The sequence below is a fragment of the Melanotaenia boesemani genome, chromosome 1 (genome assembly GCF_017639745.1).
Source record: "Melanotaenia boesemani isolate fMelBoe1 chromosome 1, fMelBoe1.pri, whole genome shotgun sequence".
Lineage (NCBI taxonomy): Eukaryota > Metazoa > Chordata > Actinopteri > Atheriniformes > Melanotaeniidae > Melanotaenia > Melanotaenia boesemani.
In genome coordinates, this window is record NC_055682.1 from 22,432,298 (window position 1) to 22,458,820 (window position 26,523).

A 26,523-nucleotide genomic window follows, 5' to 3' on the forward strand; every position below is an offset into this window, starting at 1 on the left:
GATTCACGCTGTACTCTCGCACCCGGAAAGTAGCAGCTCCTGGCCTTTGGCAGTAGCTGGTGGGGTGGCCCAGGTTTTGTCACATCGGATAGTTCGTGTTATGGCCTCCAAACGAGCGCAGGGTGAGTTTGACAACACAGAGAAGAGGAAGAGGAAGAAGAAGCGCTCCGAGGAGACCGCTGAGCTTTGTGCAGATGTGGAGGACGAACATGTGAAGAGAGCCATGAAGGAGGCATGGAGCAGCAGGACCCACTACAGCCACGGTTAGTGAATGAAAACTCTGTTTCATTTACAGTGGAGTGTTGAAGTGCGTAAACAACAATCTAGAAAGTTTTTTTTTAATTATTATTATTATTATTATATATTTTTTTTAGCTCAAACAGTTGCTGAGCCCTTCACAAGTCATTTCACTATCAAGGTGGATGACGTATTTTACACTGTTTTGATTAGAACAGAAGGATTGTAGAAATCCTCAAACAATAGTTTTCTAGCTTTATTTGATATTAAATGATGAAGAAGAGTGTCTGTATTTTTTATTTTTTATTTTTTTTAACTAGGCTATGTTAAATGGAATCTAAACATACGTTGCAACTTTCGGAGACCAAAAACAGAAACAAGATGCAAGTAGAGACTATATTTAGCTGTAATACACACATAGTCTACAATCAAAATTAGTGTCTAAGTCCAGTTTGATGGCTTATTTGTGTCTTTTAATGATTTAAAAAGAACATAAGCAAAGATATGAATGATAAAAAAGACCAATGTGGAATATTACAATTGAAATAACAAAGTAGTAAAGCAGTCTTGGTTTATTAATATGACATATCAACATGTATTCATCTCTTTTCTTTGAAGACTAATATTATGATTTGGTGCTACCAGTTTCTTCCAGAAGTCACGGTCACTGGAAATGAATCCACCTGTGTAGAATTTATCTTAGTGGTGAAACTAAAAAAAAATAGAATAACGTGCAAAACTTAATTTATTTCAGTAATACAACTTTAAAAGATAAACTAATACATTATATAGACTCGTTATAGGCAAAGTGAGATATTTCAAGCATTTATTTGTTATAATTTGGATTATTATGGTTTATAGATTGTGAAAACCCCAAAATTATAATCTCAGAAAAAGAGTGTGAAAAGGTTAACTGTTGTAGCCTCTAGGTACCATACTCTAATTAGCTAATTAATCCAAAACACCTGCAAAGGACTCCTGAGCATTTAAATGGTCTCTCGGTCTATTTCAGTAGAATTCACAATCATGGGGAAGGTTGCTCACCTGACAGTTGTGCAGAAAACCACCACTGACATCCTCCAGAATGAGGGAAAGCTTCAAAAGGTAAAAAGCACATCAATAAAAAGTTGAGTGGAAGGGAAAAGTGTGGAAGAAAAAGATGAACAACCAGCAGGGATGATCACAGTCTGGAGAGGATCGTCAGGAAAAGGCCATTCAAAAATGTGGGTGAGCTTCACAAGGAGCTGACTGAGACTGGAGTTAGTGCTTGGAGAGCCACCACACACAGAGCAACAAAGCAACAATCCAAGACACTTAAGTGCAGCATGAAGTTTCTATGGTGTTTTGATTTGGGGAGCCATGTCATCTGCCGGTGTTGGTCCAATGGGCTTCATTAATAATTCCAGAGTCAACGCAGTTTTCTGTGATATTCTAATTAAAGTTTCCAACACCACCAAGCAAGCTGCCCAATCCAAACATGTCATGGTCAAAGTTCCCCTTCCATTATATTAGGGGGTGACCCAGCCCCCAATGGCCCCCATGTTTTTCCTTTAGACCACTTTAAGCTGTACACCGCATGTTTGAAATTCACCAAAAGTTATCTAAGAGACTTCCTAGATAGTTTGAATAGGTGCTCTGGTCACATGGGAGTCAAACTGAACTTTTTGACCATCAAGGAAAATGCATGTGGCAAACGTAACACTTTGCATCATTTGATATTAACATCACCCAGTGAAACATGATGGTGGAATTATGTTTTAGTGACTTTTTTTGAATGTTTTTAAAAATGTTTTCGAGTGGAGGTATACAAGAATATATAAAACAAGACATACAATTAAAACAAGATGAAAGGAAACATAAGACATCTTAATGATAGTTTTAACAAATTACAGTAAAATGTTGAGTATGCAATAGCTAATAATACAATAATAGCTATTTTAAAATGGAAGAAGGCATGTAGCACTGCAAAAGTAAAGCAGAACAGTAGATTAAGACGTTGTAAAAGGCTCATGCTGAAAAAGATTGTATATACTTAAACATACAACTAATGTTTTCAGCAGCAGCAGGAGCTCAATGATTTTTGTTTTTTAGGTAAGAGTGGGAGACTAAGCAGAGTTGTTGGGAAGAAAACTTGAGTAATCGAAGGACAGCTTATTGAACCAGCAGAGTTTTTGTGGAGTTGGGATTTTATTGGTAATGAAACTGCATTTCTTCAATGATTGGTTGTTCTCCCTGCTCCGGTTTGGGTTTCCTCCAACAGTCAAAAACATGCATGTTGGGTTAACCAGTAAATTAGAGCTTTAGTGTACGGCTGCCTCCGTGTAGCCCTGTGATGAACTGATAACTGGGCCAGGGTGTAACCCGTCTCCATGACGACCACACTTGGCTCCAAGCCCAGCTACCCTGAATGGGATTTTTTAGATTTAAAAAATAATTAATTATGAGTATTTAAACTGCAGAAACTACAGTTTGGGGTGTTTGTTGATCTCAAAGCCTGATGTCAGTTTCTTCTAATCTGTTGTGTATATGTGTAATTTTTTGTACAGGAGATTTAGAGTTGGACTGCCACCCTTTTCCTCACTGTATCATCAGGAACTTCCTCAGAAGTGAAACCTTTGTTGAAAACCTTCAGAGAGAGCTGCTGGAACTCAACTTCCACGAGAAGTCAAATGATATGTACAAATTTAAACAGGTGTTCATTAATCGTATCCCTCACACCAACTTATTTAAGGTAGTTTCTGTTTTAATCTTTTCTTCTTTGTTTTTCCCCAAAAGTCAGACGACTTGAAGAAGAGACGGGAGCCACATATTGCGAGACTGAGGTAACCAAGTGCTCTTGTGTGCTATGTGTGTGTGTGAGCTGTTGTAAAACAGAACAGGATGAGCAACATGTGGAATAAAAGTATTTACAGGCGAGGGAGCTCATTCTGTCAGATGGTAAATAAGCTGCAGAACTTGCTAAAAACAGATGCCCTATTTTTATGCACATATATGTATTATTATTGTCTCACTCAAAAGTGGGGGCTGAGCCACTGACGCGACATTTAATGGCCTGTTAATCTCTGCTGCTTCACCACCTGAACCACAGTTTATCCCCAATACTAGACACACAAACCTACTTCTGTTGTAATCAATATTTTCTACTTCACAGAGGGACCTATTTTTCCTCTTTAGCCAAGACTTAGCAACACATAATTAAACAGAGCCATCATGGATGTTTCTTTTAAGGCTTGTGTCTGTCCTGCTTGTGACACATCAGAGTATCTGCTGTGACACTGGTCTGTTTTAATGTTGATTCACTCACCTGTAAATGAATTTTATTTGTACACAGTGTATACATGTTGTCTGCGTCTGTTGTTATTCATGCAGCACTTTTACTTGTTTTGGACTTGAATACAGTAGGGATGGAGAGATTTACTGATTTGGTCTGAGACAGGCATTTGTGATGCGACTGCACTGGTAGCTTCAGTGTGCATTGGATACAGCTGCGGGCTGAATGCACAGTGTATCTTTCTTAGCATGTGTCCACATCAGTAAAACCCACAGTTACATTGATTTATAACATAGTTTATCTTCTATGCACCCGAGCCTTCGAGGTGCCTTGAACGCATCATCACTATCTTGCCGTTTTCTTATTCAAACATATGGGAGCCCGGTGGCACAGCCACACTTAATAAAAAGCAAATATGGAGGGCAGCGAGACAGCCGGTGAAGAGGAGATTTTCACCATATGTAAGTTTTTATTAGTGTTTTGTAAAATGTTGTAAAATTACAGACAGAATGCTATTAGTAAAGGGACATGAGAAAAGGACTGTTTGTGAATGGTCCATGTGTTCTTTTTTTTTTATAAAAAGGCCTTAAATGTATAAGACTAAAAACAAATGTAATGATTTTTTTATGATTAATTAAGATAAGGAATAAAACAATCCTTGTGTCTGTAACATATTGAATTGCATCTACTTTTTAAGTTGGTTGATAGAGTTGATTTATTGGTTTGTTTTTTAGAAAACAATGATGTATCAAATACATCCTTCACAGAGAGGACAAAATTCTTGTGATATTATGTGATGTTTAGAAACCAGATGCAGGCTTGCAAATTATTTGTGTTGAATAATTTTAAATCGCATCATGAATCGTATTGAACCGAATCATATTGTATAAAGTCAAATGATTTTCATTTTGTTCTCTCATCCTGCAAGAAAACTGTGAGGTTTTTATTTTACTCTTATTCACCACCGATATGTATGGGGTAAAGGCAGGGCTGACGTAACGTGAATTATTCATCAGATCAGTCCTTCATTTTTGGGTTTAATGATCAAGTCCACCAGGTGGAGCAAGAGTTTACCCCTGCATCTATAGTAGTTTACTTCCTTCAACGAAATTCAGTGTTAATATTTGCTTCTAGGACCATGCAGCAATCCTCTTTTTTTTCCAGTAGTCTGCACATGATGATCCATGCCATTGCACACAGTTGTTTTCTTTCCTCTGTGTTGTAGTTCTGAGAGCATTGCATAGTAGGTCAACACAACATGAATTCGGAAAAACAAATTACAGTGTTTGAGCATGGTGAGGTGTGACTTGTTGTCATTTCATGATAAATTAAGGACATTAAAGGCCTGCTATTGAGTTCAAATGTTGAATATGTATTTAGTAGGAGCTTATGGAAACTGTCTCAGTGAGGTGACGAAGCAAGTAAAGGGGCCTATTATTTAAAAACAAAAACAACATTAAGCTCCGCAACACCAAATGACCTGGAAGACCATGGAGGGAAACTCATGATGGTGGATTTCTTGTCTCGACAAAAATAACAAACAAACAAAAAATCTCCCAACATGGTGCTAATTCAAGAGAACTAAAGAAGTTAAGTGTCTCACAGTCAAAGTAAATCATCTTTGTGTATATGAAGGCAATAACTTTAACTCAAGATGCAAACCACTGGTGACACTGTGGTGGAGTGGGCATGTATGGCTGTCAGTATAACTGGGTCACCGATGTTTGGAGATGATGTGATTGCTGATAGAGGTAGCAGGATTAGTTCTGGTGTGTGTTGAGGTGTACATAGTACTGACATTTAGTCAAATGTTGTTGAGAGGATGGCACTTCGCAATATAGATAATAAAACATATTGTGTCTTAGGGACCTGACTGTAGTGCTGTCAGTCCTGCTTAAAAAACCTCCCTGGAGATTAAATACTGCAATTAAATATACAATAAGGGCCCCCCCTTTGTGATCATCTATTATTCATGTTGCAACAAATGTCACAGTGAGCTTTTAGACAGTTGAACAGTGCATCTGTGTGGGGAGGTTTACCAGATACATTCATATGATGTGTAATGTTGCTGTCATAATAGTACAGTTACAGACTTCACAGTATTCATGTTTTTGCTTCTTAAGGGCAGCTCTGTTTGGGCGTTTTCGTCCGTGGCTCGGGGAAGTGTTGGGTGTTGAGCTTGAGCCCACAGTGGATATTTCTTGTGCTAAATATGAATACACAGGTGAGATTGGCCAACAAACTTAGAAATAGGAAGAAATCTGTATTTCAGGCTACCAGTTGTTTCTTTTTTAAATATCACATTCTGTCTTCTTTGTAGATGTTCTTTTGTGTCATGATGATGAACTGGAGGGAAGGCGTGTTGCTTTCATTTTGTATCTGGTGCCTCCATGGCAGAGCTGTGATGGGGGAACCCTCGACCTTTACACAACAGACAGTGAGTATCCCACCTAGTGTGTGTGTCTCTGTGTGAATGCACTTTTAAACAACAACTGTATTGTTAAATTTCTCATCTTCAGATAATTTCCAACCACAGAGTATAGTGAAGTCCCTTGTACCCTCTTGGAACACGCTCATACTTTTTGAAGTTTCTCCCATCTCTTTTCACCAGGTGAGAATAGACCTAGTTATTAGCTTCTCTTATACCAAAGAAGAAAGCTGGGATTGTAAATCTAAGGCATGTGCTATGTATTTTCCAGGTGTCTGAAGTTTTGTCACAGGACAAGTGTCGTCTGTCTCTTAGTGGCTGGTTTCATGGACCCTCTCTGGAACGACCTCCTCGTTACATAGAGCCTCCCATCCCGAAGAGTCCACACTTGCCGAGAGACGTGAGTTTGAAATACATTAAACCTCTTTCTTTTGAGAATTATATTATCTGACATAATTTAGCTGTAGCCAGTAGTCAGCTTAACCTAGGAAGCAGGGTGAAATGGCTAGAGTTTTTTGTATGAGAGTAAAAATATATAATCTAACAGCACCTCCCAAGCTTTCTGATGTTATGTTGCTTAGTCTACCCAAAAACAAAAATGTCAGTTTTATGTGTTTGCATGTGCTAACACATAATAAATAAAAAAAAAAAATATATAGCCCACATTTATCAAATCAAATTGGGATTTGTAACCAGGTCTGTCAATATTAGCATGTTAAGGCAGAGAGATTAATCTGTGAAATTAGCATGTTAATTCTTTAATGCATAAACTACAGTTATTTTTCACTCCATATTAAAAGTCTGAATTTGGCATTTTCTCATCAAGAAAAGCTGTATTTGGATATGTAGGTGCCTTGTTACAAAATTGAACCAAATCCACCAAGAACCACTTTATGCTCTTTATTTATGAAAATTCTGACTATTTTTCAGCCTTACATTTAAAATTTTTTTCATCATTGGGTGTCCAGAAACAAAGTCATTAATGGCATTATTTTAAAATTCAAATTTAGCATTATTTCAGCAAGAACAGCAGAATTTTTGCATAAAGGTGCTTTGTCACATAATCCACCAAAAAACATTTTATCCTCCTCATTTAGGAATGTTTTGATAGTTTCAGGCCTTACATTTAGCTGAAGCTGGACTCTCTGGTGACTGTAGCAGAGTTGAGGATTCTGGACAAACTGCTGGATATTATGGACAATGCCAGCCACCCTCTGCACACGGTCATCAGTAACCAGAGGAGCCTGTTCAGTGAAAGACTGCTCCTTCCCGAGTGTAGGACCAACATTCTTAAGAACTCTTTTGTCCATCATGCCATCAGACTACAACTCCTCACTTGGGGGAGGAGGACAGAAAGGACAGAGAGGAGCACATAAAACATAGAGAACAGTTAAAAAATGGGGGGTTAGCCATTTATATCTGCTTGTGCAATTACAAGCACACACAGAGATGAACACTTTCCATGGTGCAATAACCTCATCTTCATCCGTAGTGTAATAATTTCAACTCATATTCTATACAAGCCATATCTAGCTCTTGTGCCTTATTTACCTTTTATTTTTATCTTATTTATCTTTTCACTCATTTTGCTCTTTCGTACCCGTGTACTTATTTACCTGCTTTTTATATTGTGCTGCTGGAATTTTGAATTTCCTGAGGGAGTCATCCCAAGGGATTAATAAAGTTAAGTCTAAGTCTGTTTAGAGGATGGCTGCATAATGACACACTCAGTCTTCGCGGGCGGTCGTGAACATCAACGTATGTTTTCTCAGCTCAAAAAGTTTGAGAATCACTGCTCTAATAGATTCCTTTCCTATTCCTTGTGTTCCTGACAGGAGACAATGCTGCTTGAGTGGATCAATCCCCTGTACTTGGATATTTCTTATCAAGAGAAGATCCAGGTGGAGTTTGAGGACAGCTCTGAAATTCAGCTCAAAGATTTTCTCAAGGTTACTTCTTATTTGTTTTTTTCTCTACATTGTCAGTGCCCATTTGCTCCTTCTGACAAACTGTGTCTTTAGGAGGAGAAGTTCAGGGAGGTGAGTGAAGCACTGCAACAGGCTCAGATTCAGTGGAAGAAAAGAGGTCCACCCAATAAGAGGTGGGTAATGTTTGACAGGTCATCTGACATGAAAATAAAATGGTGTTTTTTTCTGATTTGTCCATCTGTGTGCTTTCAGATGTTACGAGGTGGCCTGTCTGGACACGCTACCTCTGTGTGTGAGTGCATGTTGGGAGCTGCTTCGTTCAGAGGCGTTCTTTCTGCTCCTGTCCAACTTTACTGGCCTTTGCTTGCATTACCTGTGTCCTACTGATGATGAAGACGAAGAGAAAGAGCGGCAAGAAGAGGGAGAAGTGGCAGGATCTTCAACTGAATCATCAGCAAATGCAAGTGTAAAAAAAGGTATGTGCAAGTGTGAGCTATTTTATTTATTTATTTTATTTTTTGTGTGTGTTTTGCTTTGGGTGCTCATTTACTTTAACCTTTGTATTCTTTAGAGCCAAGTACACCTGTGTGTTGTGGAGAAGTGCGTCGATGGTCTCATGGCAGCTACACTTTGCTGCACGATGGAGAGGCAGCACGGGCCGAGTACGCTTTAGACCTTGTGCTGCCTTTTGGCTGCACAGGTAAGCACACACATGCACACTAATGTGGGAATTAAGTGTAAAATCAATATAATGCTTACAAAAATTATAACTTTCTTTCATAGACTGGCAGCCAGAGTTTGGGGGCTTCACATGTTATGTTGCTAATGAGGAGGATGAGGAGGTGAGTAATATTAGTCAACAGTAAAGTGCATATATGAGCAAAACTAAAGTAAATGTCACTATTGCTTTGTTTCTGCCTTCTTCACAGCTTCTGACAGTGTATCCAGAGGATAATTCTCTCGCTCTCGTCTACAGAGACAAAGAAACCCTCAAATTTGCCAAACATGTCAACCATAAATGCTCCTCTGCAGGCAGTCCCACCTGCCAAGAGTTTTATGATTTTTCTTTTGTCTACTATGAATAAATATGTATATGTTTAAATATATGTATGTGTATATGTATGTATGTGTGTGTGTTTGTGTATGCCTACTCTCCTGTCCTCTGAATTGTAAATAAAAACCACTAGGAACCATCAGAAATTTTGGTTAAGTCAGAACTGTCATCACTAATGCAACTGACAGTACCGTTCAAGATGGAAAGATTACTCAAAAGGTTTACCAGGCCTATGCTCTGGGGGCCACATATTCAGTCTTATATCTGTTGTAAGTCAGAGAACCATATTTGCTGTGACAGAAGAGCCCAAAGAGACTAAGAATGACTCAAAATCACTATCAAGAAACTGAAAGTTATGACAGATACACAAATCACATAGAAATTTAAAAATTACCACATATTTGAAAGGGGGGAAAAAAGATTTAACTGACTATAAATTGAGGGAAAATTAATATAAACAGTTGGGCAGAGCTTCCTAATTATAAAGACTGACGACCTCAGAAAGACCTGAAGCACATCGATCATTGTAGTTACTATATTTAATTCAGTCCAAATGTTTTAAATCTAATGAGATTATGTAGGAGGTGTGGTGCCCAATCCTGAGCCCAGGAATCTCCATGCTTCAGGAGCTGGTTGAGTGGAAGGAAGTGTCTTCATGTCATCCATTTTACAAACAAAAGGTACAACTGTGATTGTTCGTAAATCATTTATTATTAAGAAACTAAATAATACATTTTATTTGTTGGTGCCTTTCTTGACACTCAAGGTCACCTTACAGTATAAAACACAAGAACAAAAAACAAATCAATACACTCAAAAAGATGCATTAAACAATAATAAAAAGCAGTGTGAAATATTACAGTGAGTATGCCAGTTTGAACAGATGTGTTTTGAGTTTAGCTTTGAACAGTTGTATTGAATCAGAGTTACGGGGTTCAGGGGGAGTGAGTTCCATGGATGAGGAGCAGAGCAGCTGAAAGATGAACATGGAAGTAAAATAACTGAAGAAAATCTTGACTACTCCACTTTATAAATAAAGCCCTTTAAAAACACATAAATGGACAAATCAAGGGAAATATAATAAAATATATCTATCTCAGAAGACATATCAGCTTTCCCCCTTTTTGTCGGCCACATGATGACAAATAAAACATGTAAAAAAGCTTTTTTTTTTCTTTTTAAAAAAAAAAAATTACTTCATTTATAGCTGCTACTATAACAACAGTTAAGAATTTATTACACAGAAACAAGATTTAACAGAGGAAACCTAAAAAAAATTCTGGTTGTATTACCATGACACCATAAGCCTGGTCGCTTGACCAAACTGTCGTCTTCCACTTTTTGATGTCTTATTTCAATGTTTTACTCGGTTTGACTTTTAAGCTCAAATACTAATGATTAACTCTTCAGTCGTGAGAAGCTCTTTGGCAGAAATGTTGACCGCAAAGATTTGTAATGAATTATTGTGGCCTATATATGAAAGTATGCGTGTGAGAGACAGAGGAAAAAATGAGAGAGGGGAAAAAAAAACAACTTCCTGTCTGAATGGTTTTACCCCAGGCAGCATGCCGGTTTTGACCAATTGGAGTGAGTTTTGATCTATACTTAGCCAATGGGAGGCCAGGAAGGTATTTCTGTGTCAGTGGTTGTGATTCCTTAGAAGGAAGCGTCACCGAACAAAATAAGAAAGTTTTTAAGGTAAGTTTTTACGAACCTTAACAAAGTTTGACTTCACAACGAACCAAAGAGTTAGTCAGAAGCCACGTGTGTTTGTTTCACAGTCTTTAAGCTGCTCAGTAAACCTTTTAAAGGTGGGCACTTTTTTTACGGCAGTTATAGCTACTGTACGTAAAGTAGCACGAGATGTGCTTCTCACCCAAAACGACATCAACAAAGTTGCCACAAGTCAACAAACTGAAGTGCACAGTTCATGTTTCTGGTTGGCGGCATCAAGCTAACACTGATGTTGAATTACTGTCAAAAGTTGAAGTTGGTGCCAAGTAATTTGCAAACTTTGGAAAATGATTGATGTACATTAAGAGTAAAGATTAGTTTGCATAATATTAGTATGGACTAGAGATGTGCATCATAATACATAACACAATAATACAGGGCTCATGATGAAAGAGAAACTACAGTCATGTGAAAAACAAAGTACACCCCTTTTCAATTCTGAGGCGTCACATATGAGGATATCCTTACTAAGTCTTAAAAATAGGTAAATGTAACCTTGGATGAACAACATATTATGTATTCCTTATAGTTTATTTGTTTAATTTACATAATGCACCCTTAATCAAGGATGTCAAACTCTGGTCTTCGGCAGACAGTGTCTTTCAGGTTTTACATACTGTAGTTCCCTGCTTCAACTTGGCTAAAATGAAATGTTCATTGTGTAGAGCTTGACAACAATTGTTGGATCCATTTAATTTGAATCACGTGTGTTGGAGCAGGAAAGCACCTAAAACCTGCTGGACACTGGCCCTCAAGGACCGGAGTTTGAGATCTTTGCCCTTAATGCTTCCATAGGAATAAGAGGGCAAGAAGCAGCTGGATGCTGTTGATCAAATACATCAAGTGTGACAACTTCAATTTGGTCTAAAGTGAAGATTAGAGGTCTGAGACTTTCAAAACAATGTGGAGTCCAATATTCTACAGTGTCAGAGATCATTTACTTGTGAAAAAGATTTAATATAGTTACTAAACCTTTCAAGAGTTGACGCCACCGGTGTGTTCCTCCCAAAGTCAGACCTTTCTTAGATACCAAAGCCCCCAAGAGCTGCTGTACATTTCAAACTCTGCAGGCCTGTGTCATGATTTTTAATTTTTAAAGTTCATGACAGAACAATTGAAAAAAAGACTGAACAAGTCTGACCTGTTTGGAAGTGTTGCAAGAATGAAGCTCCTTCTTTCAAAAAAGCAGCATTTATACCACATGGGCTCGCTGGATGTTAGGGAATTTTTATGTTGGAATTTGCTTACATTTATAAATAACACTAACTACTTAAGAATTGGTTTTGCCATTTAGTTGTTGAACAGCCCCAGCATAAACAGCTAAACAATATATTGGACAGAATTCAACATCTAGCTTTAAAAACAAAGGTCATGTTCGAGGACGGTTTCCATTAATCTGGCAATCAGGCAATGTTTTTAAATGGCCTAATTAAAATCAAAGTAAAATTAATAAAGTTTCATTTTAATCATTAATAAATTATGTATTACAGCTTCTAAACCTTTTGAGTATACTTTTTAAAATGATGGCAAAACACAAAATGAATGACAAACTAAATAAAAAATGAGCCTTTGACCTTAAACATATAGTGAAGGAATTTGGTGGCTCCTTTATGTCACAAGAGGTATTTTTTCTGGCATGATTTAGGTCCACTTACACCCGTAGAGAGAAGGTTAGCTGCAAATCAATAAAGAAGTTGTCCTAAATGATTAACTTTATCCTGTAATGAAACATTTATATACTGATTGGAGTGGTGTCTCTCTGGATGTCAGAGCTTCCTTTTTGTGGAGAACAAGGGTCCCTGAAAGGTGCTATGAGTAGAAAAATTCAATTATTTTTATGCCACCGTCTTCTCAGTCACTAGATCTCAACAAAGCTGACCACCTTTGAGAGATTTTAGACTGATGTGTTTAATATTATTTTCCTCACCATAACAACCTAGACTGAGGATGTATTATTGAACAGTAATGCTCCTCTCCAACAGTCAAATTATGTAGATTTGTAGGATGGAAAACAAAGTGCAGTGAAGCCTCTGGTGGCATGTGGTTGCCAAGCATCTTGCTTTTATGTTAGTTTGTTCTTTAATTTGTCATTTTGTATTGAAGCCATAACAGGAATTGTTCAGTAAAGTGCACTGAAATATAATTTTATAGTGTTTAACAAAACATGAGGTATTTTATTAAAACTGTAAAAGAAGGGTTTACATTTTTATAATGTCTCATAGCAGTAGTCAAATTCAGTTATGTGTCATAAATTCTTTTGACTGTATTCATTCACCTTGTTAACACTGTAGTGAAGAATTCATAACTGTGTAAGATTCACGCTTAATTTGATTAAGCTGATGACTTTTTAAGCTTCTTCAGCTTTCAAATTCAACTCTGGACTTCGCCAACCTCCCCTCATAACATGGAACCATCAAATTTTTATTTAAGATTTTTTTCTATTGATTTTAATTATGCCAGGACACTGCAATAAAGTTTCCTTTCTGTAAATTATGACTGCTGTCCTCACTTGTCAGGTACTTGATGTCATGCATCGCTTTGTTTAGGCTTCATCCTGACTTGGTCTGTAGCTGTCTTTTCTATGCACAGACCATGAGTTTTCACTGCAAGAGATTGTTTCTAGTTTAGTTTATTTAGCTTATTTTTCAAACATAGTAAAACAAAGTAAAAGAGAAGAAAAGAAAAACAAGAACTTACACATTTGATAACCAATAAACAACAAAACAAATATAAAACAAAACAAACTCGTATGTTAAATTTCCAGACATTAACTTTAAGTTCTTGTGGTTCGAAAAAAGGGTGTACTTGTAAGTGAATATTCAATGTTTTGCATAAAAGTATGTAAATATAGAACTAAATAAATAATACATAATACTGCTCCCATACAGTAACAAGGAGTTCAGGTAAAACATACAATTTCCTCCAACAACAAAACAACAAGAACAAAAGACAGTATATTCCATAATTCTACTACATGGAATCAATCAATCAATCAAATTTTATTTCTAAAGCACTTTACAACAACCCTACTTGATCAAAATGCTGAACAGGGATAAAAACAAGAATGAAAACATAGGATACTTAAAAATGATAAATATCAAGAATAAAAACATAGAACACAAAAATAAAAACAGTTCACTTATAAATAATAAATATCACAAGTTTCTCAAGTGACACCACTACCATGTGTCAAAGGCTGATCTGAAAACCTATAGGCAATTAATTAAATGAAAGAAAAGGTCACAGAAATAATTTGAATCTGACAAAAGTAATAATAAATAAAAATTCTATGAAATTTAACCAATGAAAGTCAGACATTGCTTTTCAACCATGCTTCAACAGAATTATATAAAAAAAAAAACAAAAAAAACTCACGAAACAGGCCTGGATAAAAATGATTGTACCCGTAGAAAAGACTGAAAATAATGTGACCAAAGGGACGTGTTAATCCAAGGTGTGTCCACTAATTAGCATCACAGGTGTCTACAATCTTGTAATCAGTCAGTGGGTCTATATATAGGACTACAGGTAGTCACTGTGCTGTTTGGTGACATGGTGTGTACCACACTCAACATGGACCAGAGGAAGCAAGGGAAAGAGTTGTCTCAGGAAATTGGAAAGAAAATTATAGACAAGCATGTTAAAGGTAAAGGCTATAAGACCATCTCCAAGCAGCTTGATGTTCCTGTGACTACAGTTGCACATATTCAGAAATTTAAGATCCATGGGACTGTAGCCAACCTCCCTGGACGTGGACGCAGGAGGAAAACTGATGACAAATCAAAGAGATGGATAATACGAACGAATCTGTGCAGGTACAATGAAATCTCAAGACTATCAAGGGATTCTAGAGAGAAATGTGCTGGCCAATGTCAGAAAGATTGGTCTCAGTTGCAGGTCATGGGTCTTGCAACAGGACAATGACCCAAAACACACCGCTAAAAACACCCAAGAACAGCTAAGAGGAAAACATTGGACTATTCTAAAGTGGCCTTCTATGAACCCTGACCTAAATCCTATTGAGCATCTTTGGAAGGAGCTGAAACATGCCGCCTGGTAAAGGCACCCTTCAAACCTGAGACAACTGGAGCAGTTTGCTTATGAGGAGTGGACCACAATACCTGCTGAAGTCTCATTGACAGTTACAGGAATCGTTTGATTGCAGTGATTGCCTCAAAAGGTTGTGAAACAACCTCTAAGATTTCTGACTGCATGGCTGAGGTAGGTGGTCAGTGGTGTGAAAGCTGGAGCTGTGTTTGTTGAACTGGAGGCACCAAAGAAGATGAATTAATTCATTTATACAGAGGAAGTTCTATGAACCAGTGTTTAATGTCATGCAGACACATTTGGATGGACTGTGTGTCTGGGGAGTTCTGGGCAATCTGCATACAGATGGAATGAGACATTATGACAGGATATCCCAGAACCTAAGGGCAGCATGTATAAGAAAAAAAGAACCGGGCCTAAAATGGAACCCTGTGGGACACCAGAGTACACTGGAGCTTTAGCGGAGGAGAGACCATTGATCATTACAGAGAAAGTTTTGTCTGTTAGGTAAGACCTGAACCACTGCAGCGCAGGTCCCTGAAGGCCCACCTGCTGGGCCAGGTGGTTCAGGAGGATGGAATGGTCCATGGTGTCATATGCTACAATAAGGTCCAGTATTACCAGCAGCACAGGATTTTTAGTGTCCAAGGACGGCAGGACTTCGTTTTGCACTTTTAGTAGTGCAGACTCTGTGCTGAGGCATGCTCTGAAACCTGATTGGAATTTTTCAAATATGTGATTTTGATCCAAAAATGACTGCAGTTGTGTGACGACAAGCTTTTCTGGAACTTTGGACAGAAAAGACAGATGGGACACTGGTCTGAAATGCAAGAGAACTGATGGGTCAAGATTAAGTTTCTTGATTAGTGGCCTGACCACAGCCTGCTTAAAAACAGTTGGGACAGACTCTGAAAAAATGGCCCTACTAGGTCAAATACCTGTTTAAACACCCTAGATGGAACAATGTCCAGAGGACAGTTGGTAGGTCTCAGCTTCTGGACAGCCTGTCTGTTGTGCCTCTTCAGGGCATGTATGGTGTCATTCAACCAGGAATCTGGTTTAGGTTTGATGGACCTCAGTAGTATGATAGTATAGATGGACCTAGTATCTCTGAGATAGATACTGGGAGACCGTGTGAAATTAGGAGGTCCAAATGTGAACATGTTTGTGTGTGGGGGCAGGTACTGATTGAGTTAGGTCAAATAAGGTTAACAGGTTTTGAAAGTCATTAACCAGTTGATTGGATGGACAACAAACATGAGTATTTAATGCCCCACAAATAAGAATACGGCCATATTTTGGCATTATTTCTTGTATTTAGGAGGACGATCTAGAAGAGCACACAGCGTGGGGGATTCCAGCTATAACAGAGATAATTGCAGTTCAAGCTACTATAGTTCTTACATGGGATGGAGCAACAGCTGATTTTCTGCTCGTGCACTGCAAGCCCCTCTCCACAGCTTGTCACTCTTGGTGTGCTCAGGAAGGAATAGCCTGGGGAACGAGCTCAGTGAAAGCACTGTTGTCACCTGGTTTAAGCCAGGTCTCCGTGGGCATGAATAAATTCAATTTGCGAGTGGAGATGAAGTCGTTCAGGACTTCGCCTTATTTGTGACTAAGCAAGCGTTTAGCAGGGCTGTACGATTATAAGACTATAAAGATTTGTGTTTGTTCTTACTGGTTGTTTTTAAAACATACATAATCCTCATAGACTGTATTTACTGAAACAAGCCTTGGATATTGTGCGGTACCTTTTATTTTCCTTTATTCTTTACACTGCATATGCATTGTGCAATTTTAAGGTCAACTAGATCTTTGAATTGAAGTACTTTCACTTTAATGAAGAGATGGTTGGTTGTCTGAACTCTGCATTGGATACAAATCTTATTGCTCTTTTTATGATGTATATTGGATCTGTGTTCGTTTATGTGTTCCCACAATCTTCCACACTGTAGATTATTTACGGGAGTATGAAGAAACAGTACAAGGTGAATAATGAAGCTTGGTTGTTGAGGTTTCTGGCTCTGTATAATACTGCAATTGTTTTGGACATCTTTAACTTGATATAATTTAAATGCAATTTCAAGTTTAGTTTGTTGTCTATTATTACTCCAAGAAATTTAATTTCAGTAACTCTATTTCAACATTAATTATCCAGTGTTTTTTGTTGGTGTCAGATGGACGATTGCAAAAAGAATATTGAATTTAGTTTTTTCTTACATTCAGTGTTAGTTTATGTTTATCAAACCTTTTCTTCAGCATTGTCAGTTCCTTCAAAACAAACAAACAAAATGAATTATTATCATTTGCAAATAGATGACAATAGTTTCTAGATTTGAATGGTAGGATCATCCTTTTAAATCATACTTCAATCCATTTTAAATATCACACCAAAGATTTTATCATCCCTATAATCTATATAGTAACGTATAAAATCCACTACACATGACTCTATAATAAAAGACTTAACTAACTTAACTTTGAAAGTAATTTGTTTAATACATATGCCAAACAACAAGTTGTGGGGGGGTCAGAGTTCAGTACAATACTGGTTTGTTAATTATCAGTTCTAGCATTCAACAGTGCAACTCAGTTTCTCCTGGTAAGGTTAACCTTCTTTAATTTTTTTTTTCTTCTCTCCATCCCTCCTTTTTTTCACTAGATTCGACAGCTCTTAGCCCAAGAAAACAATGTATGCTCTATAACACAGCCATGTTTCTTTGGACAGTATAATCAGCAGGAATTGTCAATTTTTTTAACATCCTTGTGACAGTTTTTTAAAAAGTGGAAGCCAAATAAGTCAGATTTAGTGGGGGAACAGATATCAGTGCAATACACAACTGCTGGCATTTTATCCACATGTGCTTGATGTGGACCTCATTCCAGGACTACAGGACATCGAGTTGGTTTAGTTCCAGATAACTTTTCCCCTCACCATCCTATTACAACGCATCTTTAAAGTTTCTTCAAATTTATGATACAGCAGTACAAATCAAATCAAACTTTATTTATAAAGCACTTTTCATGCCAAAGTGCTTTACATGATAAAAAAAAAGCAATTCCCGCAGAAGTCCAAACATCCAACTTTACGATGATAGCCATGTTTATAACTTGTTTACATTGTCTGAGCACATGGCTGGTTTTATGGTATCAGTTACTGCTCATGATGGTATATTCATTAAATAATTAAAAATCATTTTACAGCAGTCTATGTGACTTTAGATGCTGTTGTAGGCTAATGCTGGTGTTATATTAAAGATTGATCAGTTTCTGTTGAGCTGCATTTACCAGTTACTTCATGAAAAATGGTTGCTTCAAAAAGTGGATTAATTATCCTAAATAATAGACTTCATGGCTTGTGTAAAGCAGTTGTTATTGTGGGTTCCCTCAGCGTAGATACAGCCCAAGGCAGCTTAATGATCAAGCAGTTTTCTTTATGCCAACAACCTCCTTACTCACACTCATAAAATGGTGCCCTGTTTGCAGTACCTGGCTGGTAGAAACAGACTCTATTATCCAGCACTGATGACAGCATAAACACACTCAGACATCCAAGTCATCTCCAGGGACTCTGCACACCTCTGTGTACAAAGAGAGAGGAAAACTGATTAGACAATGCCCTGCAGATGCATTCATTAACCTCACCTGCTACTGAACCACCTCTGAGCAGAAACCACACCCTACCACCACCTGTGTATACTGCTATAAGATATACCTACTTCACATTAATCATATTGTTTTAGTTAGTTTCAATAAGAGTGCATGTTCTTGTAGTATATGAGACTGAGGCATACACGTTTAACAAGAACTGTACATTACAAACAACATGTTTGACATGTTTTGTCTTAGAACAAGCTTTACTGTAAATACCAAAAGCATCATCATCTTCTTCTTCTTCTTCTTTTTCTAGTACAATTTGAGGAAGTATTAAAATTGTACTAGAAGTCTTTGTACTCTTCTTCCTCTTCTTCCTATTGTTATTATTCTTATTATACTTTACAAAATAACTGTTTGCTCTCTTGCCTGCGAGTGAGAAATGTGATTGAGATAAAGAGATGACAGTTATGGGCTTATGGGATCATTGTGTTTCAGGGTTTTGTTGCGGTACTGTCTTGTAGACTTCGTAGTATTCTGATTACCAAAGCATGCACAACTCTTAGTTTTTAATTAAAAATAAAATTAAATAAATAAAAATAAAGTATTTTTTTGGAATCTTTATTTTTGTGTGTGCTTTAAAAAAATCTTCAGAATATTAGTATATTTTTTCATTTCATTTCACAAAATTAGACTATTTTTTATTGGCCCCTTACATAAAATCACCCCAAAATCAGTGTAAATTACAGTTTGGAAAGGAGGAAAACAGGAGAAATGCCAATGTTTTGAATACTTTTGCAAGCCACTGTAATGAAAGAATGTAGCCTACCTTTGCCATTGCACTGCTTTGGAAAAGTCCTACCAGTTTTTCCACAAACAGGTCCATATGTATTTCACGCTTGAGCTGCGGTTTCCTAAGTTTCCTGATACAGGCTTTCGTGTTGCTAGCCCAGTTGCCCTTCTCTGTCATGAGGGATTCTTAAGGTGCAGTTAGGTTTAAGCTTCATGAGCCTTCGGAAATTGGCTAACACCCAAGAGAACTGTTGTCGTTCATTTTTACTCTCATCTACAAAAAGAGTAGAATCGAGGTCAACATATCTGCAGTGAGGCTCACAGCTGCTGTCTTCAGTACATTTCTCTTTTCGTCTTTGTATTTTTACCTCAGGACAGGAGCCTCTGTAGAATAGATAAACACAACACACCTACCTTGATGGCAAAACATAGGCAGGCTCCAGCTTTTTTCTTTTTTTCTTTTGGACACTCCATTCTCCACTTTGATTAATGGTTGTTTGTCCTTCACCATCATATTTGCCCAAGTGTCATCCAGCTCTCATTTCCTTTGTTGTAAATATATACAGAAAAGCTAAGCACAGCTCAGTTTTACATAGTAATAGGAAATCAGCTTATCCATGATTTAAAAAAACTATAGCTTCTTCTGGTTTTAAGGTATGGTTGTTTTTTGGGTTTAAAAAATTAGTTGGGGTAAACAAACTATTGGAAAACGTCAGCTGGGAATTGTTATGGCCATTTTCGTACATTTAGTGAATTAATGTAATCAAATGACAGTCAACTTGCACAGTAAAAAGTTCTTAGCATTGGTGGTCTTATTTATTACATTTAATGGAGCATATGTTCCTTATTTTCAGAATAAGCGATTACAGACTGTATATTAAAAAAAAAAAAAAAAAAACTCACAAAAGCTACAAATTTGAGGATGTAGGCACTTGCATGAATCAAATATTTTGTTTCCCAAACATCAAATGAGCTGTCCAGGGAATACTAGAGGTAACCTTTTGGCAGCAAAAGATAAGTGATACGTTTTAAGCTTGTGGTGATCATGTAATCCTAATACAGCTGGTGAACTAATCTCACAGTATACTTCCAGAGTGCAATTAAATAGGATAACATATAATTATATACTGGCTAAGTTGCGGGCATTCCCGTAGACCCAGTTGCCAAGCTTGCTGTGTATTAGTGAAATATGAGGAAATGCATTATAATCCCGCTGAGAGGAGGCTCTTTCCATGCAGGGTGCATGGAGACGCCACCAAGAGAGAGCCAGCGAGCCTCAATGGTTCATCCAGCGTACAGCAGCAAGAGGCTGGACTGGGGGAGGGGAAGACAGAGATTAAACATGTTTTTATGTAATGAGGGTTTCCAAAGGAGGCAGGGGTGTAAAAAAAAAAAGGTTGGGGGATAAGGTCGACTGAGGTCACAACTATTGCATGATTTCTTGGAGAGCAATGAGAGTTATGCTAAATCAGGTTATATGACTATTTTCATCAGCTTGGATTAAGTTGGTTAAAGGACATATTTATATTCTTTGAGGTTCAATCATAAGAAACACAGTGATAAAGTAATCACCATGTTTTTTTTCTTCTTTTTATTGCAAGATAATTTATCTGTTGCGTTTCAGGAATAATAACACATATGATAATTTACAGAGGCAAATGTAAATAAATAGCTGGTTTTGTTGATCATCACACCAAATCTGGAGCCATTCAGTTTATAATGAGATGAAACAAGCTGGTAAAGTCAGAATTTACCATATGACCAACTCACTGTCCTGCATCCTTCAAAACTCTACCAGCCTTTTTTATTATTTGTTTAATATTATGCAGTCAAAACATCAACTTTGCTTTGAATACAGGATGCTGCTGCTTAAGTTCATAGTTTTAGATGTGCAGTGATCTGATAGGTGCAACCCATAATGTTTTGCTTTTCTAATGGAAGGTAAAATGTTTTAGACCAGTGAATGTTACATGATAAAACAAGGTTTATCTAAGCTAAACCAGAGTGTATTTTTAGCTTCCATTAGTGATATTGCTTCATGAAGAAAGAGTATAAACACACTGTAGAGATAAAGATACTTCATGTTCATTGTACTGCAGCATAAAGTTAATGAAAAAGTTCTTTGGCATATCTCACCTTCTGACTTGTTAGTTTCACTGTAGCTATGAAAATAAACTAATACATAATACTGTGTTCAGAGCATGGCGGACAAAATTGTGGATGGCGGGCCATGGACAGGATGCGCGGTCATGTTTCTGCAGTCACTCTATCCTGGTGTGGACCTGCTCTCTCTCTACAAAGATGAACGGGGAAAGTTTGTTGTTTTTAAAGTCATCAAGCTGACACTTTCAGGTAAACATCTCAGTTTGGATATGTTCGGCTAAAATAAAAGGAAGCTCTCCTAGAATGTCACATTAATAAATCAGTGTTTTACATGGTCAGATTCTGCAGGAGGTCTGGGTGGCTACGAAATCCTGAAATTCCATGATGCTGAGCCGTTCCTGGGGGTGGAGGTAAAGTTTGTGGATGTTGCAGCATGTCAGCAGTTCTTGGAGAGCTACCGCTCTGGAGCGGTGCATCAGTTGCTCTCCCAACATGCATGCCGGCTTCTTGTTCTGCCTCAAGACTTTACAGTGGAAACCAAGCTCAAGGCCAGCACACACATCCTGGATCTGTGTCTGGACAAGCTGGACGTCTGCCTACAGCACATCAACCTTTCACAGGTATGCTGAATATCTGTGTTTGACTGGTCAGTGGTGACTTGAGATGGAGTGACAGCATTTTAAGTTTTTTAAGTTGTTAGCTGTTTGCTTTATAATAACCCTTAGTGTTAGATGTAAGTTTTTTTAGCTAACATTATGTTAATATTTCACCATCTGATGAAAGCAGACACATTATGTTACTCTGTGCAGTTCAAATTCTACTGTGTATTGTTTTCTAATTATGTAGGTCATCAAGTATTTTGATTTCTTCTGAACTAGCAGCAAAGATAGTATGCTAATAAGTATAAAATTTAATTTAAAGAGCTAGGGACAGTTTTTTCTGGATCGTTTGCGTGTAAATTGTCAGTTTTTCAGTGATGTTTTATTGGTGTGACACACGTCAGGGCGGAAATGGAAAGGACACTACATGAGTCCGGTGACTGATTTCATGTTAAAATCTGAGCTCGTCTTGTGGATTTTATTCTTTTTGTTGAAATATTTTAAAATGCTTATTATTGTTTTGTTTCAGCCGGAGCGCCTACGTGATGAGGAGATTGAACATCTTGAGCAGCAGCTGCAGAGTCAGGCTTTGGGTCCTGCCCCACAGCCCACCACCATCACACAGGAAGAGTCTCCTATCCCCAACAACTGCTTCAAGTTTCAAAACAGGGTGTTTGGTGAGTAGAAACATTTTTACTCTATGTTCTTGTCAGACTTTGATAACAATGTTTGTAGCTTACCGCTGACACCAGTCAACATGTAAAGTGCAATGTGTCAGACATGAATCGGTACACATGACAAATTAGGTCATTGGAAGACATCGACAAAGAAATACATTAAATAATCAACAATAAAACAATAAATACCGATACAAGCTAAGATTAACATTAAACATTAACCAAAGAACAGAATAAATGTCATTTAAAATAATCACTGTCAGGGTTTGTGTGACAGCTGAAGCAATAACAGATTTTGAATATCTGTTGGTTCACCTCTGAGGAGCATGGTAGTGGCAGCCTGAGGGCCTCAAAGCAAACTCATTGGACAAGACATGGTGAGGATCACTGATGATGTTTTCTTTGCTAACTGAAGCTCCCAGAGGGAAGACAAGTCTCTGTCTGACTCCAATGATCTTGGATCTTTGTTTATTTTAGTTGCACTGTTTTGTTCCCTTATTTAGAGTCAAGGGTGGCACATGGTTCAGTGACAAGTAAGGATGAAGCACTGTCTCTATGTGTATCAAAATAACATTGTTGTGAATTGGTGCTACATAAATAAAACTGAACTGAACTGAAATTATATTTCTGTAATATAATGCAAGAATCCAGTGAGCAGGAAAGTGAACTTGTTTTATACAATGTCTGCCATTTGCTGCATTGTCATGTAAATCCTGTTTAGTGTTGAATCTCTTTCATGTTGCTGCTGTTAGCTCCTTGTTGAAAGTGTCACCATATAAAACTCTAAAAACAACTTTTGTAAATACAGCTAGCTGTCAGATTCATATGATCATACTCACAACATGCTCCTTTTTGGATAATTCTTCTGTTAGATTTCCTGACAGCTTATGAGTTCATTGCTGTTTTCAGCCCACTCTAATCCAGCCTTTTATAAAGTGATGGCTACCAGTCTATGGGAAGAGATTAGTGGAATCAGATAATGTATTTGGTTTGCATATTTGGATTGATTTCATAGTGGGTCACCCAAAATTTAAATAAAAAAAAAAAATTAAAGAGATGTCATGGCGTTAAACCTTGAAATATGAAACAAAACAGGGCTTCCCAGCTGAAATAAAAAGCAGACATTTACCTTTTCTCCTGGGATTTGTTAATTGATGTCTGTGGATTTAATTGGGAAAAAAAAAAGAAAATATTCCTACAGTGTTATTTTAAATTTCTGAACAGAAAATGACACGTCTGTTGTTGTTATAGACAACAGATTGCATGTGATCATGCAAATGTACATTCAAGCTGCACTAATCATTAGTTTAATATTTACAATGAATCTGATGAGTTTATTTAATTTAGGGGGGTAGGGGGCAGGTACTGACATCGTCAGTAGCATTTCCTCAGCTCCACAGGTCTCTTTTTTGTTTTCTGCCCTGCTCCCACTGTTTTAATTCATTTATCTGATGGGAGTTATTTGCAGCCACTCTGTATGTCCACTAAATACTATCTTCTCAACACCTGACAGCCACTAGCTGATAAAGACGGAGAGCAATGTGCTATATTAGTCGGGAATTAGTCTTAGACCAGAACAAAGGTAAAGAGAGTGAATTTTGAGCTCTTAATGACTGTTATATTGCTCCCCAAGGGCACAGCCACACATAATGTCTTAGTAGAAGCTGTCAGCGTGGATTACATGACAATCTAATGTTGTAAAGTGTATTTCCAAAACTGCTCAGTGACTACCGTAATGGCTAAATATCTACAATAAATAAAAAGATACCAATGTTGTTATTTAGATAACAACATTAACATGCTAACAGACATAGGTTTGTGTCTGATTAAAAAAATAGTGTTTAAAGCTAGTGTTCCAGTCCTCGAAGACAAAAAAAAAAAAAAAAGTAAAGCTATTTATTGAAATGGTATGCGGCAAAGCTCTGACAAAAGAACAGTTGAAAGGTATTCTGGGAAATGTTTTATATTTACACATACACAGCTGTTTATATAGCAGAGTTTATGTAATCTCACTTAAGTACAGTTTATAAATAATGTTTTTTACCTCTGTGCTTTACCCATTGGCCCGCTAGAAGACCGAATGCTGACAGCGGCAGATGTTCAGAGCTTTTCTAACGGAGTGGGCCGTCAGTGGAAGCATGTAGGGAGGGCCCTGGGGAAGAGCTGCCGCGCTCTGAAGGGCCCGGCCATAGATAACCTGGCCTATGAGTATGAGAGAGAAGGGCTGTATGAGCAAGCCTATCAGCTGCTCAGCCGCTTCATCCAGGCGGAGGGGAGGGCAGCCAAGCTGAGCAGACTGGTCAAAGCTCTGGAGGACAGCAAACTCACCAGTCTGGCTGAAAATATTCTGGACATACAGCCCAGAGAGTAACACTGTGCAGAAGTCATGAAAACTGAGGGGATGCGTCCCCTGTATGAAAGGAATGGGGATGCTGTTCCTGTCTGCTTTTATAAACAATGTAGTTGTTCTTGATTGTTGTTTGTTTTCCTCATGTCTGAAATCATTCCTGAATGTGTGTCTGTATGTGCTTGAACACATGCCAACATCTGTGAGATTTGGGTTATTCATATCAGAATTTGTTTCAGATACTGGTATTATTGATGCTTTCATTTGTATAAAATACTCTGTCATCACTGTTAAAAAAAAACCCTGTAAGGAGTTTAATGCACTGTTTAAACGGTTTAAACTGTTGTCATCATGTGCCTCTTTGATTTCTGCTTTTAAGAGTCGATTGACAGATAAAATCTGTTGGGTCTTGTTTCTAATGACTGAACTGAAGGTTATTGATTTTTTTTTCTATAAAATGGGTGCTTGCAAATTAAATTGTTGTGGAAAAAAATCTTCATGTGTGTGTCTGATGCATTAGTGTAATTAAAACTGAAAACAATTTAGTCAAAATTCCCTCAGGTATAATTTAGTGTTAATCCTCCCTCCTTTTCTGCCATCACTCGCCATCACTCACACATGTGCACGTGTTCATATGATTGAACTGCTGATTGCTGATGCCATCGTTGCATGTGTGTGTATATGTCTGTTTGAGTCACATTGTGGGAGCTACAGAGTGAAAAGGATGAGAGGTGTGTGTGAAAGTTTTATCAGTCTGGCTGTCAGACAGGAGGTGCGCTGATGGATGAAACCAGCTCCTCTGTTGGTTTCATTCAGTCTGCTGCATCCCTCCCCACCCACCCCTCCTTTCCTCTTCATACTCTACTTGACCATCCATCCAGATGTGATGCGTGGGATTAGAAGCTTTTATCACACACACTGTCGCTATATGGTACTTCCACAACCCCCAACATATACATGCACAGTTTTGTCACTTATGATAAATGCCGTCACACTTTTTTTTTTCCAAGTCATATTTTTATTTCTTGTGTGTGTGTGTGTGTGTGTGTGTAGATGACAAAAAATATCTCCACATTAACACAATACAACATCATGATTTTCCAAATATGGCATTATTTAATAGTAAATATCTTTAAATCATATTGTTTATGACAATAACAGACTTCCATAAATAGCCTCAGTGCCACTAAAGTAAATTTGATTATATACTAACAGTCAAAAGTTTGGACACATTTTTCCTATTAGAATTCATGGAAAAGTGTGTCTAAACTTTTGGTGGTAATATCCTGTGTAGTAACCGTTTAACATCCTACGGTTACTCCATAAGATATAAAATGGGAGGACCTGTAGCTGGTTGAATGTAGCCTTGTGTCTTTGTAGTTTGTGGTTTAGCTTTCAGATGTCTTTGATACATATATACGGGACCAGTCAAAAGTTTGGACACAGCTTTCTCTTTAAATCTAATTGGTCTTAATTTTTGACTTGTACTGTGGATAAATTTTATAACCTGAAGTTGTGCACAGTAATTTATTCTGTTTGTTTATGCATTGCCTATACTTAAGTATTTGTATTTTCTTCCACCTTGCAGTGCATTGGTCTTTCTACTTATTGATCATATTAAAAAAAATATATATAGTAACCAGCTGGTTTGAATGATTTAAGACTTTTCTGCTAAATGTGATGCACTGGTGCTGAATATACTGTCCAGCAGT

At 37.5% G+C, this 26,523-nt stretch overlaps 2 protein-coding genes across 2 annotated transcripts; both read left to right on the plus strand.

The window, feature by feature from the left end:
• On the plus strand, nucleotides 1-8,970 carry ogfod1 (2-oxoglutarate and iron-dependent oxygenase domain containing 1). The gene is made up of 13 exons (XM_041985868.1): nucleotides 1-263; nucleotides 2,784-2,929; nucleotides 3,013-3,059; nucleotides 5,632-5,732; nucleotides 5,829-5,945; nucleotides 6,028-6,119; nucleotides 6,208-6,336; nucleotides 7,772-7,885; nucleotides 7,958-8,037; nucleotides 8,117-8,340; nucleotides 8,436-8,564; nucleotides 8,648-8,706; nucleotides 8,794-8,970. The coding sequence occupies exons 1-13, from the start codon at nucleotides 101-103 to the stop codon at nucleotides 8,947-8,949; spliced, it is 1,557 nt and encodes a 518-aa protein (XP_041841802.1). The 5' UTR covers nucleotides 1-100; the 3' UTR covers nucleotides 8,950-8,970.
• A 1,574-nt stretch (nucleotides 8,971-10,544) lies between these two features.
• tradd (tnfrsf1a-associated via death domain) lies at nucleotides 10,545-25,308 on the plus strand. Its single transcript, XM_041985881.1, has 5 exons — nucleotides 10,545-10,616; nucleotides 21,284-21,437; nucleotides 21,528-21,808; nucleotides 22,317-22,464; nucleotides 24,537-25,308. Exons 2-5 carry the CDS (start codon nucleotides 21,287-21,289, stop codon nucleotides 24,833-24,835), a joined length of 879 nt encoding a protein of 292 aa, XP_041841815.1. The 5' UTR covers nucleotides 10,545-10,616; nucleotides 21,284-21,286; the 3' UTR covers nucleotides 24,836-25,308.
• Nucleotides 25,309-26,523: the final 1,215 nt, after the last annotated feature.